Source organism: Zophobas morio, unplaced genomic scaffold (assembly GCF_036711695.1).
Source record: "Zophobas morio isolate AGI-343-1 ecotype UQ-CSIRO unplaced genomic scaffold, CSIRO_AGI_Zmor_V1 ptg000014l, whole genome shotgun sequence".
Classification (NCBI taxonomy): domain Eukaryota; kingdom Metazoa; phylum Arthropoda; class Insecta; order Coleoptera; family Tenebrionidae; genus Zophobas; species Zophobas morio.
Window position 1 is genome coordinate 17,867,398 of NW_026972119.1, and position 15,020 is coordinate 17,882,417.

At 34.4% G+C, this 15,020-nt stretch overlaps 1 protein-coding gene across 12 annotated transcripts in view; it reads right to left on the reverse strand.

The window, feature by feature from the left end:
• The window catches only part of LOC135128588 (disks large 1 tumor suppressor protein), a 1,417,771-nt gene that overhangs the window by 5,857 nt on the left and 1,396,894 nt on the right, over positions 1–15,020 (reverse strand). For 9 of the 12 annotated variants that reach the window (XM_064055493.1, XM_064055492.1, XM_064055490.1 and 6 more), the window contains 6 exons: positions 7,338–7,706; positions 7,028–7,277; positions 6,873–6,975; positions 6,686–6,739; positions 236–277; positions 48–134 (listed from right to left, as the gene is read on the reverse strand). In XM_064055493.1, coding sequence (XP_063911563.1) covers positions 48–134; positions 236–277; positions 6,686–6,739; positions 6,873–6,975; positions 7,028–7,277; positions 7,338–7,706 — 905 coding nt within the window. The remainder of the gene's footprint in view (positions 1–47; positions 135–235; positions 278–6,685; positions 6,740–6,872; positions 6,976–7,027; positions 7,278–7,337; positions 7,707–15,020) is intronic. The other 3 variants (XM_064055488.1, XM_064055489.1, XM_064055491.1) reach the window with 3 other exon arrangements.

Below are 15,020 nucleotides of genomic sequence, written 5' to 3' on the forward strand. Positions count from 1 at the left end.
GCAAGGGGCGCTGCTGATCGCCATGCAGTCACAACACTAACACTTACTATTATCGTCATTATTATCATTATTCTCCAGATAAATTAACGTGATTTCTTCCATGTAAGGTAGCTCAACCCGATATAATATTTCACCTGTACTATGAAACACAGAAAGAAGCCAAAAGAAAATTTATGTAGTAAATCAAAACAACAATGCAGTATTTTTGATAAGACTATTATGAATCATACTGTACCTTCGGCATTGGCGTCCTCTTGGGTGTAGCACAGCATGAACGCTGCAACACAAACAATACATTAGGCACAGACATCGAATGTTAACACAGAGCGAGGTCGACAGTGTGCGAAACGGACCTAATTTCTTGCATCAGGAGAAGAAAATCCTATTGTACGAGAATTTTTTCTACGACCACAGAACCAGCCCATTTTATACTTTAGGTTTTTTTATCGATTTAAACGGGTTAAATAAATATGCTACAAATATTGGCATGGGCGCCCATAGAAACCTTAATTTTTTTTATATACTCTCTACCTGTATACATATAGGGTGTTAATAAATGATTTACATCTATGAAGTTAATAATATTAAAGTGCCGCTTCATTTGATTTCCTGATACGGAAAATCATTTATCAACACGCTGTACATGCAAAATATAAATATATATTTTAATCAAATCTACTCACAAATAACCCTACAACGTAAACAAAACACGGTGTAAAGTATTATTAGAAATATACCTATTCCTACTACTATCATTCACAAAGTTATCAGTTATAAAATTAATTAAAAACAAACTGTAAGTTCCTTTTGAGGCGACAAATTCATTCAAATCAAAATAATTTCTATGTGACATTCTTCCGATGTATAAACATAAACAGTTTAAGTTATTATTAACGCTGAGAGGCCATTTTTCTCCATAAGTTATCTATTAAGCTGCATCCCTCGATGTGACAATAAATGAAAAATGATGACAATTGAAATAGAGGCATGTGGGTGGGGCTTAATTATTGGCTTTATTTTTCTTAATGTTTGTAGTTTTTTTTTAAACATGTTTTAAGTATCGTGTTATTGAAAGAAAACTGCACATTTTAAGCAAACAAAAATTAAAAATTAAGCCCCACCCACCCGCCCGATCGCAATTGTAATGAATTTTTTATTCATTATGAGATCGAGGGGCGGAGCTTAACTGCAAAGTCAATATTTTTGAGGCATAATCGTATTGTAGAAAATAAACTATTTGAGAAAAGTAGGAGATAAATATTGTTATTCTCTCAAAGGCTAAAAATAAATAAAAATTTTAGTATTCACAACTTGATTTTTTTAAATTTGTAGCGTAAATCGGTAGATCTGACAAGACTGGTGACGCAACTGGACATAATTCTAACCTCAAATTGACCATTTAATATTTTAAATGTTTTATTATTGAAAGAACACTGTCTATATTACAAAAGAAAGTTAAAGCATAATCTCCACCCACCCGCCTCATCTCAATTGTGATTAATTTTTTTATTCGTCGTAACATGGGGGGCGGAGCTTAAATGAAAAGTTCATAAGTGTGATTCATAATCTTTTAAAAATGACACATGTGGTCTTCGAGATTGATCAAAATAATTTAAAACCACACCTGCAACCCAGGAGATTCTTTAATAATTATTATTTAATTAAAGAATGAAACAAATGAATTTTGCAATATAGCTCCGCCCCTCAATCTGACAACAAATGAAAAATCATCACAATTGAAATAGGGGTGGGTGGGCGGGGCTTAATCATTGGCCCCTTTTTCTTAATGAATGTAGTTTTTTTTTTAACATGTTGTAAGTACCGTGTTAGTGAAATAAAACTGCACATATTAAGAAAACAAAAATTAAAAATTAAGCCCCACCCACCCACCCGATCTCAATTGTTACACTGGTCAACAGCTAAACTCTAACTTTTATTATAGCAGCCAATTATTATTTAATTAACAATTTTAAATGATATTATAAACGGCTAAACCCAAACTTAGCTCTCATTTAAAAGTAATCTTCAATATTATCCTTTGAAAAATACAAAAATCGTACTATTAAGTAATAGGAAACTTTCTATAAGGTGTATTTTTTTGTGATCAAATTGCTACAAACTTCTTGGGAAACAATAAGAAAACTACGTTTAGTAAGTAGAAAACATGTTATCATCATATAAAAAATTTAAAGTTAACATATTCTTAAAAGTGCATTTTATGTATTCGCATCTTGATTTTTTCCCCAAAAATTTTGACGACGTGAGTGACGGACATAGAGAACGCTTCCATCTGGGCATTTTGTGGATACAAAAACGTTACCAAGATCGATGGAACATCTAAATGCTCGCAGAATACTGCGGGACCATCAAGCGAGAGATCTCCAATGAAATCTATAGGAGGCAACCGAAAAAACGTCGGTCTTAGCTGTTTCTTTTGTTTTTTTCGTTTTTTAAACTACAATCGTTGTTTTTTTTCTTAATTATGGTTGTTCTTTTGTTAATACATCACTTTTTGCCGTTAAAGATACAAAAATTAAATTGTTTTACCTGCTTTTTGTTTTTAACATCAAATATGCATTTTTATTTTTAATTGAGCTAAGTTGTAAGGTTTATGCCCTTTGTTACAAACACAGACACAAATTAAACGAAAACATTACAATTATGTCAAAGTTAGAGAGAAAAAATTGAATTTTGTTGACCAGTGTTATGAATTTTTTATTCATAATGAGATCGAGGGGCGGAGCTTAACTGCAATGTCCAAATGGACTATTTTAAAAAAAGAGGGGATAAATATTCTTATTCACTTAAAATCAACAGGAAATCGAAAGAAGGAAAAAATTATACAAAAATAAAAATTTTAGTATTTACAACTTGACTTTTCTGTATATTTGTAGCGTAAATCGGTAAATCTGGCAACACTCGTGACGCAACTGGACATAATTCTAACCTCAAATTGACCATTTAAAATTTTAAATATTTTATTGTTCAAAGAATAGTCTATAAAACGAAAAGAAAGTCACAGGCTAAGCCCCACCCACCCGTCCGATCTCAATTGTGATTAATTTTTTTATTCATCGTGAGATGGAGGGTGGAGCTTAAATGAAAAATTCATAATCTTTTAAAATTGACACTTGTGACCCCCGAGATTCTTTAGTAATCTTTTTAAAGAATCAAATAAATGAATTTTGCAATTAAGCTCCGCCCCTCGAACTAACAACAATTGGAAAATTCGTCACAATTGAAAAGGGCGGGTGGGTGGGGCTTAATTAATCAGGGTTTCTTTTTGTTAATATGTATATACTTTTCTTTCAAGAACACGATACTTAAAAGCATGGGGGCGCCGAAATTGTGTCATAATAATTTAAAATAGACTTTGTGGCCCTCGAGATTGTGCCATAATCATTTTAAAATTGACACACATGGCCTTGAGTTTGTGTCAATAATTTAAAATAGACGCTTGTGACTCCCGAGATTATTTAATGATCTTTTTTAATGAATCAGACAAATATGAATTTTGCATTTAAGCTCCGCCCCTCGAATGGATAACAACTGGAAAATTCGTGACAATTGAGAAGGGCGGGTGGGTGGGGCTATATACATATTAATGAAAATTTCTTTTTCTTAATATGTATATAGTTTTTTTTTTTGGAACATGTTTTCAGTATCGTGTTGTTGAAAGACAACTGCACATATTAAGAAAACAAAAATTAAGCCCCACCCACCCACCCGTATCTCAATTGTAATGAATTTTTTATTCGTTATGAGATCGAGGGGCGGAGCTTAACTGCAAAGTCCATATGTTTGACGCATAATCGTATTGCAGAAACTAGACTATTTTGGAAAAAAAGGGGAAAAACATTTTTATTCTCTCTGGAGATCGAAAGAGGGCAAAAACTATACAAGAATGAAAATTTTAGTATTCACAACTGGACTTTTCTGTAAATTTGTAGCTTAAATCGGTAGAATTGGCAACACTGGTGAAGTAACTGGATATAATTCTAACCTCAAATTGACCATTTAATATATTTAATATTTTATTATTGAAAGAACACTGTCTATATTACGAAAAAAAAGTTAAAGGATAAGCCCCACCAACCCACCCGATCTCAATTGTAATGAATTTTTTTATTCGTCGTGAGATGAGGGGCGGAGCTTAAATGAAAAATTAAATATCATAATTTTTAAAATTGACACACACATGGCCCTCGAGATCATATAAAATTGACACCTGTGACCGAGATTCTTTAATAATTTTTTTAAAGAGTCAAACAAATGAATTTTGCAATTAAGCTCCGCCCCTCGATCTGACAACAAATAAAAAATTCGCCACAAATTACACGGGTGGGTGGGTGGGGCTTAATTAATCAAGGTTTCTTTGTCTTAATATGCATATACTTTTCTTTCAACAACACGATACTTAAAAGCATTGGGGCGCCGAAATTGTGTCATAATCATTTTAAAATTGACACACGTGGCCTTGAGTTTATGTCAGTCATTAAAAATAGACACTTGTGACTTACGAGATTTCTTCATAATCGTCTTAAAAAAGACACTCGGGACCTCCGAGATTATTTTTAATAATCTTTTTAATGAATCAGACAAATACGAATTTTTCAATTAAGCTCCGCCCCTCGAACTGACAACGATTGGAAAATTCATCACAATTGAGAAGGGCGGGTGGGTGGGGCTTAATTAATCAAGATTTCATTTTCTTAATATGTATATATTTTTTTTCAAACATGTTTTAAGTATAGTGTTGTTGAAAGAAAACTGCACATACTAAGAAAACAAAAATTAAAAATGAAGCCCCACCCACCCGCCCGATCTCAATTGTAATGAATTTTTTATTCGTTATAGGAACGGGGGGCGGAGCTTAACTGCAAAGTCGATATGTTTCAGGCATGATCGTATTGCAGAAAATAGAGTATTTTAGAAAAATAGGGAATAAAAATTCATATTATAAATTTGTAGGTTAAATCGGTAGATGTGGCAACACTGGTGATGCAACTGGATATAATTCTAACCTCAAATTGACCATTTTATATTTGAAATATTTTATTGTTGAAAGAACACTGTCTACATTAGATAAAGAAAGTTAAAAGATACTCGGGACCCCCAAGATTCTATGGTAATTTTTTTAAAGAATCAAACAAATATGAATTTTCCAATTAAGCTTCGCCCCTCGATCTGACAACAAATGAAAAATTCGTCACAATCGAAGGGCGGGTGGGTGGGGCTTAATTAATCAAAGTTTCTTTTTCTTAATATGTATGTATATAGTTTTATTTCAATAACACGACACTTAGAGCATTGGGGGCCCCGAAATTTAAATATACAGGATGAGTCATTAAGCGCGCCTTCCCCGATATCTCATTAATTATACGAAACAGAAAAAACAAAGTCAAATACTAAAATTGTACGCTTCTTTGCGAACTATATTCTAAAATTATTTTTAACTATACAGAGTGGTCTGTTTTTAAGGCCTAGCACACAACTCATTTTTTTTTTATGAAACACCCTATATATCTTTTACCTTTATGTATGTATGTATGTATTTTGATTGTCCTCTTCTTAAGGTCCTACAGTCACAGTTTATGTTTGAAATGTGAATGCGACGTTGCCACGTTATTCCAATTTTCTTGAAATTTTTTAGCAATCGAAGGGTTCACAAAAAATCTTAGTAGGGTTATTTTTAAAGTATGTCTTTCAATATTTTGTGAAGAGATAAAGAAAGGTACGCGCTTTATTGTGGTACAAATGGGATTAAATTTTCAGATACAGTGTTTATAAAAAAATATTCAAATATCGATACCGAGTGTTGAGAAATAATTGAGTCTGTTTGCAGGACTTTCAGAAAAAAATATAAAATTTTCTTATGTTTATGTTGGCATAACGGAAGTACTTCTGTGACAGATATGTCAATCGTCAATCTTGACAGCTGACAACGCGGTATTTCAGTTTTTTCAAATAGAACACCTATATTTTGTCTTGCATCATATTCTATTTTGTGTTCTCTTTCTTTTTTAAGAGACACATCCACATATTAGACGACAAAAAATAGAATAAGAATCGTTAATGTTTCTTGGGTAGCGTCTAGAGTTCTGTAAGCTGAAAACTGTGGTGAAAACCGCGTTTCGAAATTTCCACAAGTAACTGTGATATCAATTTTTAAATATACGTAATAAAAAATTTCATCAAAATACGAAAAAGAGTATAACCTATTAAAAAAAAAAATAATATTTTGTTATATAGCGCAAGCTATGGACAGGTAAGTAGCATTTAAAACGTAACTGTCAAATGAGTATATCATAGGTTTTATCATCAGTAGTGCCAACGTAATGTCACGAAACACCAACGTAATATCAGCTGCAAAGGGTAATTTCTGCCCGGCATTGCCGATTTAATAATGATGATTAGTAAAGAAATGACGTCATTAATGACGTTGATATTATAAGGAAATTGATCCAAAAATTGGGGCGCCCATGAATCTTAGTAACGAATAAGTTCGGGAACTTTTCAAGATGTCTTTTCGTCTTATTTACCACAGACAAGTGAAAAACAAGCATGATTGTGTTTAGTCAACGTTGCCACACAAGTAGTTTGAACCATCAGACCACACGTTATGAGTTAGTCACTGTCCCCACTTTCCATACTTAAAAGATATTAGTAGTTCATGAGTACTTACATGAGGGATTTCGTTCATTATCATTAGCAGAGTTAGGAGTGGCAGAAGGGGAGTCTACAGGTGAAAAAAAAAACATAAAAATAGTACAAAAATAAACAAATCCTTACGAAAAAAACTCAACGAAATTTTGACAAATGAAAGACATCGGGAAGGACTGTCACCGCCCTAACTCACAAAACAAACTTACGTTCTTGATCCGAGCCGTCTTCTGACTTGTCATCTTTACTTTTCATGAACGGGAACTTCCTACTAAACGAGAAGTTTTTCTTTTTCCTATCCAACGTCGATTGCTAAAATGAAAAATCGTAGAAACGTGAACGAATTGCGAAAGTTGGCACGAACCTTCTCCAATATATTCGGCATATGTCCCTGGAATTTAACGGACCTGTCCCTGGCCCGCTGCTTCCGCTCCCAGCGCCGCTTCGAGGGAACAATTCCCATACCCTGTTCGTCCCCTGTGTTAAGTACGCGTCGTGCTTGCCACCACTCGTCGTCGCTCGCGTTGGTAACATGCAGAATGTCCCCGTAATGGAAAGCCAGGCCTCGGCTCGGCAGCCCGTCATCCTTCATGGGATCGTAGTCGAATAGAGCCCTACAATGAAACCGCACGTTAAACTCTACCCGCAGACTGATTCTACTCTTGAATAGTTACCTTACGTAAAGAGAGCGTTTCTGTGATGTACGTAATAGAGTGCCCCCTGTGACGGGATGCGAGATTTGTTGCTTCAAGTCATGGATTTTCGCCTCAAATCTGTTGTACTCTTCGGGCCTATACTGCACTACTATGGTCACAGTTTGATTCGTGCCTTTGAGGGCCTGAGCGGCTTCCTCGTGCGTGGCATTCCGCAGGTTGACGCCGTTGACGCTGAGTATTTGGTCGCCTCGTCTCAGTTCACCACTCAAATCCGCTGGGCCTCCAGCCAAAATGAATGATATGAAGATTCCTTCTCCGTCTTCGCCGCCTACGATATTGAAACCCAAACCTGAATTTCCCTTTTGTAGTATCACAGTGCGCACCTCTCTGGAAAAAAAAGACGTGTGAGATAGGGGAAGATGTGGGTTCGTGGTTGTGTAAATAAGTTTCGGTCAGCGATCAAAGTGTTGGGGGTCATTGCAACAGCTGGGGAGTCTTGGGGACTCGACCACGGCGTCGCTCCCGCTTCGCGTTCATCATATAAGTAAATAGAGACACATTTGGGGTACTTAATAGGGGTTATGACTGTCGGTTTAAGGATCTTTCTAAATTATCTGATTGATATAGAATTTTGGCTGTACTTTGGGACTATCGTACGAGTAGTCGTCTGACGTATTATTATATTACACAGGCCTGCGAAATATAACTTTTAATTTCCCTTTTAAATAATATTGTTTTTTTTTTATATATTTATGTATGCCGAATTAAAATATAACTCTAGTTTTTTTGTAGCACATCGAGATTTATTTTTATGTAGGCCTAAATATTCATAGTTTTTCAAACAATTTTTATGAAAAAATAAAATATAAAGAATATAAAATTGAATGTTTATTTATTAAATGAACTAAATTAGTTATAAACAAGACTTAAAAAAACAAATAAATCAAAAAGCTTCTTTTTTTCTTTCTTCAAAGCTATGATTTAAGCGTTTTCTCTTGTATTCACGATAGGATATGTTATTGCTGTTACATTTTTCGCATTATATCTTTTTATTTTTGAACAGCAAAAGTAACAATCGTCTGTATGATTTTATGGCTCCAACCAAATCATTGGTGTCAGCAAACTTAAAGATTTTTTTTTCCTATTGACCATTTGCGAGGTGCATGAACAGTGAACACATTTTATGAGGCACCCATTTTTTCTCTTGGTTTTTTTATATTAACTTTAAAATAACTTTCGCATAGTTGTTAGATAAATTCAGAAATTATTTGTTGTTGTTTTCTGATTAAATAAGTTCTACAAATGTAACAGAAGTTATCTGAAGAATTAACCCATTTCCGAGAAGACATTCGTAATTTTTGTTTAAATTCAGGGTAGTAAGCGCATAGTCGACACAAATAACTCTTACTAAGCTGAACACAAAATGAAATATCAACAACATTATCCATACATATTATTACCACAAAATCTAGAAGTTAATTTTTATAGTACTAAGAACAAAACTGAAAAAAATATTTTTTCCAGAAACTGTACGTGATGGAAATTTTTGCAATTTTTTTTTATACATGAGTATCTAAGACCTACCGAAATTACTACTTCATTTTGTTGGGGGAAAACCATCGCAGGCCTGTGTTATCGATTTAAACGGGTTAAATATGCTATAAATGTTAGAATGGGCGTCTATAGAAACCTTAAATTTTTTTAATATACTTACTCTGTACCTGTATACATATAGGGTCTTAATGAATGATTTACGTTTAGTAATCTGTGAATTAGTTGTTAAACATCAACACTTTCAAGTTGTTATTATTGCTGAGAGGCCATTTTTTCCCGTAGGTTGTCTATTAACCTCCACCTCTCGATCTGACAACAAATGAAAAATCATTGGCTTCTTTTTCTTAATGTATACATGTTTTAAGTATCGTGTTGTTGAAAGAAAACTGCACACATTAAGAAAACAAAAATTAAAAATTAAGCCCCACCCACCCACCCGGATCTCAATTTTAATGAATTTTTTATTCGTTATGAGATAGGGGGGCTGAGATTAACTGCAAAGTCCGTATGTTTGAAGCATGATCGTATTGCAGAAAATAGACTATTTTCAAAAAATAGGGGATAAATATCCTTATTCTCTAAAAAGCAAGAGGAGATAAAAAAAAGGAAAAAAATATACAAAAATAAAAATTTTAGTATTCACAACACTGGTGACGCAACTGGACATAATTCTAACCTCAAATTGACCATTTAATTGTGTTTTTCTTTATTTGTCGTGAGATGGGGGGCGGAGCTTAAATAAAAGTTCATAAGTGTCATAATCTTTTAAAATTGACACACGTGGCCGTTGAGATTGTGTCACAATCATTAAAAATAAGATGCTTGTGACCCCCGAGATTCCTTCATAATCGTCTTAAAAAAAACACTCGAGACCTCCGATATTCTTTAATAATCTCAGACAAATGAATTTTGCGAGTAAGCTCCGCCCCTCGATCTGACAACAAATGAAAAATTCGTCGACGGGCGGGTGGGTGGGGCTTAATTAATCAAGGTTTCTTTTTCTTAATATGTATATAGTATTCCTTCAACAACGATACTTCAAGCATTGGGCCGCCCGAAATTGTGTCATAATCATTTAAAAGTGACACATGACCCTCACTATTGTGTCAAAATCATTTAAAATAGACACTTGTGACTACGGAGATTTTTTCATAATCGTCTTAAAAAAGACACTCGGGACCTCCGAGATTACTTAATAATCTTTATAATGAATCAAACAAATATGAATTTTGCAATTAAGATCCGCCCCTCGCACTGACAATTGGAAACTTCGTGACAATCGAGAAGGGTGGGTGGGTGGGCTTAATAATTAGCCTCTTTTTCTTAATTTATACAGGTTTTTTTGTGTTGTTGAAACAAACCGCACATATTAAGAAAACAAAAATTAAAAATTAAGCCCCACCCACCCGGATCTCAATTGTAATGAATTTTTTATTCGTTATGAGATCGAGGGGCGGAGCTTAAGTGCAAAGTCCATGTTTGAGGCATGATCATATTGCAGAAAATAGACTATTTTAGAAAAATAAGGCATACATATTCTTAATCTCTCAAAAGCAAAATGAAATCGAAAGAAGGAAAAAACTACTCGACAATAAAAATTTTAGAATTCACAACTCGACTTGTTCGTAAATTTGTAGCGTAAATTGGTGGATCTGGCAACACTCGTGACGCAACTGGACATAATTCTAACCTCAAATTGACCGTTTATTGTGTTTTTTTTATTTGTCGTGAGATGGGGGGCGGAGCTTAAATAAAAGTTCATAAGTGTCATTTTCTTTTAAAATTGACACATGTGGCCGTCAAGATTGTGTCACATTAAAATAAGACACTTGTGACCCCCGAGATTCCTTCACAATCGTCTTAAAAAAGACACTCGGGACCTCCGAGATTACTTAATAATCTTTTTAATGAATCAAACAAATATGAATTTTGAAATTAAGCTCCGCCCCTCGCACTGACAACAATTGGAAACTTCGTCACAATCGAGACGGGTGGGTGGGTGGGGCTTAATAATTAGCCTCTTTTTCTTAATGTATACAGTTTTTTTTGTGTTGTTGAAAGAAAACTGCACATATTAAGAAAACAAAAATTAAAAGTTAAACCCCACCCACCCACCCGGATCTCAATTGTAATGAATTTTTTATTCGTTATGAGATCGAGGGGCGGAGCTTAAGTGCAAAGTCCATGCTTGAGGCATGATCATATTGCAGAAAATAGACTATTTTAGAAAAACAAGGCATACATATTCTTATTCTCTCAAAAGCAAAATGAAATCAAAAGGAAAAAACTACTCGACAAAAAAAATTTAGTATTCACAACTCGACTTGTTCGTAAATTTGTAGCGTAAATCGCTAGATCTGGCAACACTCGTGACGCAACTGGACATAATTCTAACCCCAAATTGACCATTTAATTGTGTTTTTCTTTATTTGTCGTGAGATGGGGGGTGGAGCTTAAATAAAAATTCATAAGTGTCATAATCTTTTAAAATTGACACATGTGGCCGTCGAGATTGTGTACAATCATTTAAAATAAGACACTTGTGACCCCTGAGATTACTTCATAATCGTCTTAAAAAAGACACTCGGGGCCTCCGATATTCTCTAATAATCTCAGACAAATGAATTTTGCAAGTAAGCTCCGCCCCTCGATCTGACAACAAATGAAAAATTCTTCACAATCGAGACGGGCGGGTGGGTGGGGCCTAATTAATTAAGGTATCTTTTTCTTAATATGTTTATAGTATTCCTTCAACAACGATACTTCAAGCATTGGGGCGCCCGAAATTGTGTCATAATAATTTAAAATAGACATTCGTAGCCCCCAAGATTGTGTCATAATCATTTTGAAATTGACACACGTGGCTTTCAAATTGTGTCAATAATTTAAAATAGACACTTGCGGCCTCGGAAATTGTGTCAAAATTATTTAAAATAAGACACTTGTGACTACCGAGATTCCTTCATAATCGTCTTAAAAAAGACACTCGGAACCTCCGAGATTACTGAATAATCTTTTTAATGAATCAAACAAAGATGACTTTTGCAATTAAGCTCCACCCCTCGGACTGACAACAATTGGAAACTTCGTCACAATCGAGACGGGTGAGTGGGTGGGGCTTAATAATTAGCCTTTTTTCTTAATGTATACAGGTTTTTTTGTGTTGTTGAAAGAAAACTGCACATATTAAGAAAACAAAAATTAAAAATTAAGCCCCACCCACCCACCCGGATCTCAATTGTAATGAATTTTTTATTGGTTATGAGATCGAGGGGCGGAGCTTAAGTGCAAAGTCCATGTTTGAGGCATGATCATATTGCAGAAAATAGACTATTTTAGAAAAATAAGGCATACATATTCTTATTCTCTCAAAAGCATAAAGAAATCGAAAGAAGGAAAAAACTTTTCGACAATAAAAATTTTAGTATTCACAACTCGACTTGTTCGTAAATTTGTAGCGTAAATCGGTAGATCTGGCAACACTCGTGACGCAACTGGACATAATTCTAACCTCAAATTGACCGTTTGTGTTTTTTTTATTTGTCGTGAGATGGGGGGCGGAGCTTAAATAAAAGTTCATAAGTGTCATAATCTTTTAAAATTGACACATGTGGTCTTCAAATTGTGTCAATAATTTAAAATAGACACTTGCGGCCTCGGAAATTGTGTCATAATCATTTTAAAATTGACACACGTGGTCTTCAAATTGTGTCAATAATTTAAAATAGACACTTACGGCCTCGGAAATTGTGTCAATCATTTAAAATTGACACACATGACCCTCAATATTGTGTCAAAATCATTTAAAATAGACACTTGTGACTACCGAGATTCCTTCATAATCGTCTTAAAAAAGACACTCGGGACCTGTGAGATTACTTAATAATCTTTTTAATGAATCAAACAAATATGAATTTTGCAATTAAGCTCCGCCCCTCGCAATGACAACAATTAAAAACTTCGTCACAATCGAGACGGGTGGGTGGGTGGGGCTTAATAATAAGCCTCTTTTTCTTAATTTATACAGGTTTTTTGTGTTGTTGAAAGAAAACTGCACATATTAAGAAACAAAAATTAAAAGTTAACCCCCACCCACCCACCCGGATCTCAATTGTAATGAATTTTTTATTCGTTATGAGATCGAGGGGCGGAGCTTAAGTGCAAAGTCCATGCTTGAGGCATGATCATATTGCAGAAAATAGACTATTTTAGAAAAATAAGGCATACATATTCTTATTCTCTCAAAAGCAAAATGAAATCGAAAGAAGGAAAAAACTTCTCGACAATAAAAATTTTAGTATTCACAACTGGACTTGTTCGTAAATTTGTAGCGTAAATCGGTACATCTGGCAACACTCGTGACGCAACTGAACATAATTCTAACCTCAAATTGACCATTTAATTGTGTTTTTTTTATTTGTCGTGAGATGGGGGGCGGAGCTTAAATAAAAGTTTATAAGTGTCATAATCTTTTAAAATTGACACATGTGGCCGTTGAGATTGTGTCACAATCATTTAAAATAAGACACTTGTGACCCCCGAGATTCCTTCATAATCGTCTTAAAAAAGACACTTGGGACCTGTGAAATTACTTAATAATCTTTTTAATGAATCAAACACATATAAATTTTGCAATTAAGCTCCGCCCCTCGAACTGACAACAATTGGAAACTTCGTCACAATCGAGACGGGCGGGTGGGTGGGGCTTAATAATGAGCCTATTTTTCTTAATTTATACAGGTTTTTTTATGTTGTTGAAAGAAAACTGCACATAATAAGAAAACAAAAATTACAAATTAAGCCCCACCCACCCACCCGGATCTCAATTGTAATGAATTTTTTATTCGTTATGAGTTCGAGGGGCGGAGCTTAAGTGCAAAGTCCATGTTTGAGGCATAATCATATTGCAGAAAATAGACTATTTTAGAAACATAAGGCATACATATTCTTATTCTCTCAAAAGCAAAATGAAATCGAAACAAGGAAAAAAACTACTCGACAATAAAAGTTTAGTATTCACAACTCGACTTGTTCGTAAATTTGTAGCGTAAATCGGTAGATTTGGCAACACTCGTGACGCAACTGGACATAATTCTAACCTCAAATTGACCATTTAATTGTGTTTTTTTTTATTTGTCGTGAGATGGGGGGCGGAGCTTAAATAAAAGTTCATAAGTGTCACAATGTTTTAAAATTGACACAAGTGGCCCTCGAGATTGTGTCAGAATCATTTAATATAAGACACTTGTGACCCCCGAGATTCATTGATAATCGTCTTAAAAAAGACACTCGGAAACCCCCGATATTCTCCAATAATTTCAGACAAATGAATTTTGCAAGTAAACTCCGCCCCTCGATCTGACAACAAATGAAAAATTCGTCACAATTGAGACGGGCGGGTGGGTGGGGCTTAATTAATCAAGATTTCTTTTTCTTAATATGTATATACTTTTCCTTCAACAACACGATACTTAAAGCATTGGGACCCCGAAATTGTGACATAATAATTTAAAATGGACGTTTGTGGCCCTCCAGATTGTGTCATAATCATTTTAAAACTGACACACGTGACCTTCAGATTGGGTCAATTATTTAAAATAGACACTTGTGGCCTCGGAAATTGTGTCATAATTTAAAATTGACACACGTGACCCACGATATTATGTCAAAATTAAATAGACACTTGTGAGACCTGAGATTATTTAAGCAACTTTATAAAGAATCAAATACATATGAACTTTCCAATTAAGCTCCGCCCCTCGATCTGACAACAAATAAAAAATTCAGACATTTTTGGTGGTCTGTTTTGATGACCTTCATTATTTATAGCGGTGTATTCTAACTGCGCCGATTATTCTTTCGTTTCAAAACTGCGCTGTTTCGAGTTTTCAACGAAACATTATTTTTTTCTAAATGACACAAGCCGGACTTTGCCAGTTTAGTAAAAGCTATGTTTTTAAAATATAAAAACAATTCGATGCATTTATTGTTCAATGCACTAAATAAATTCTGTTGTGCAGTGATCCGTAGTTTGTGATAAACGGAAAACGGATATTGCGAAACCAAGTGGCAATGATCACGGCTTTTGGATATGGAAAAACAACGAATAATTGTTTACAATATTTTACCAAGAAACAAAAATTACTG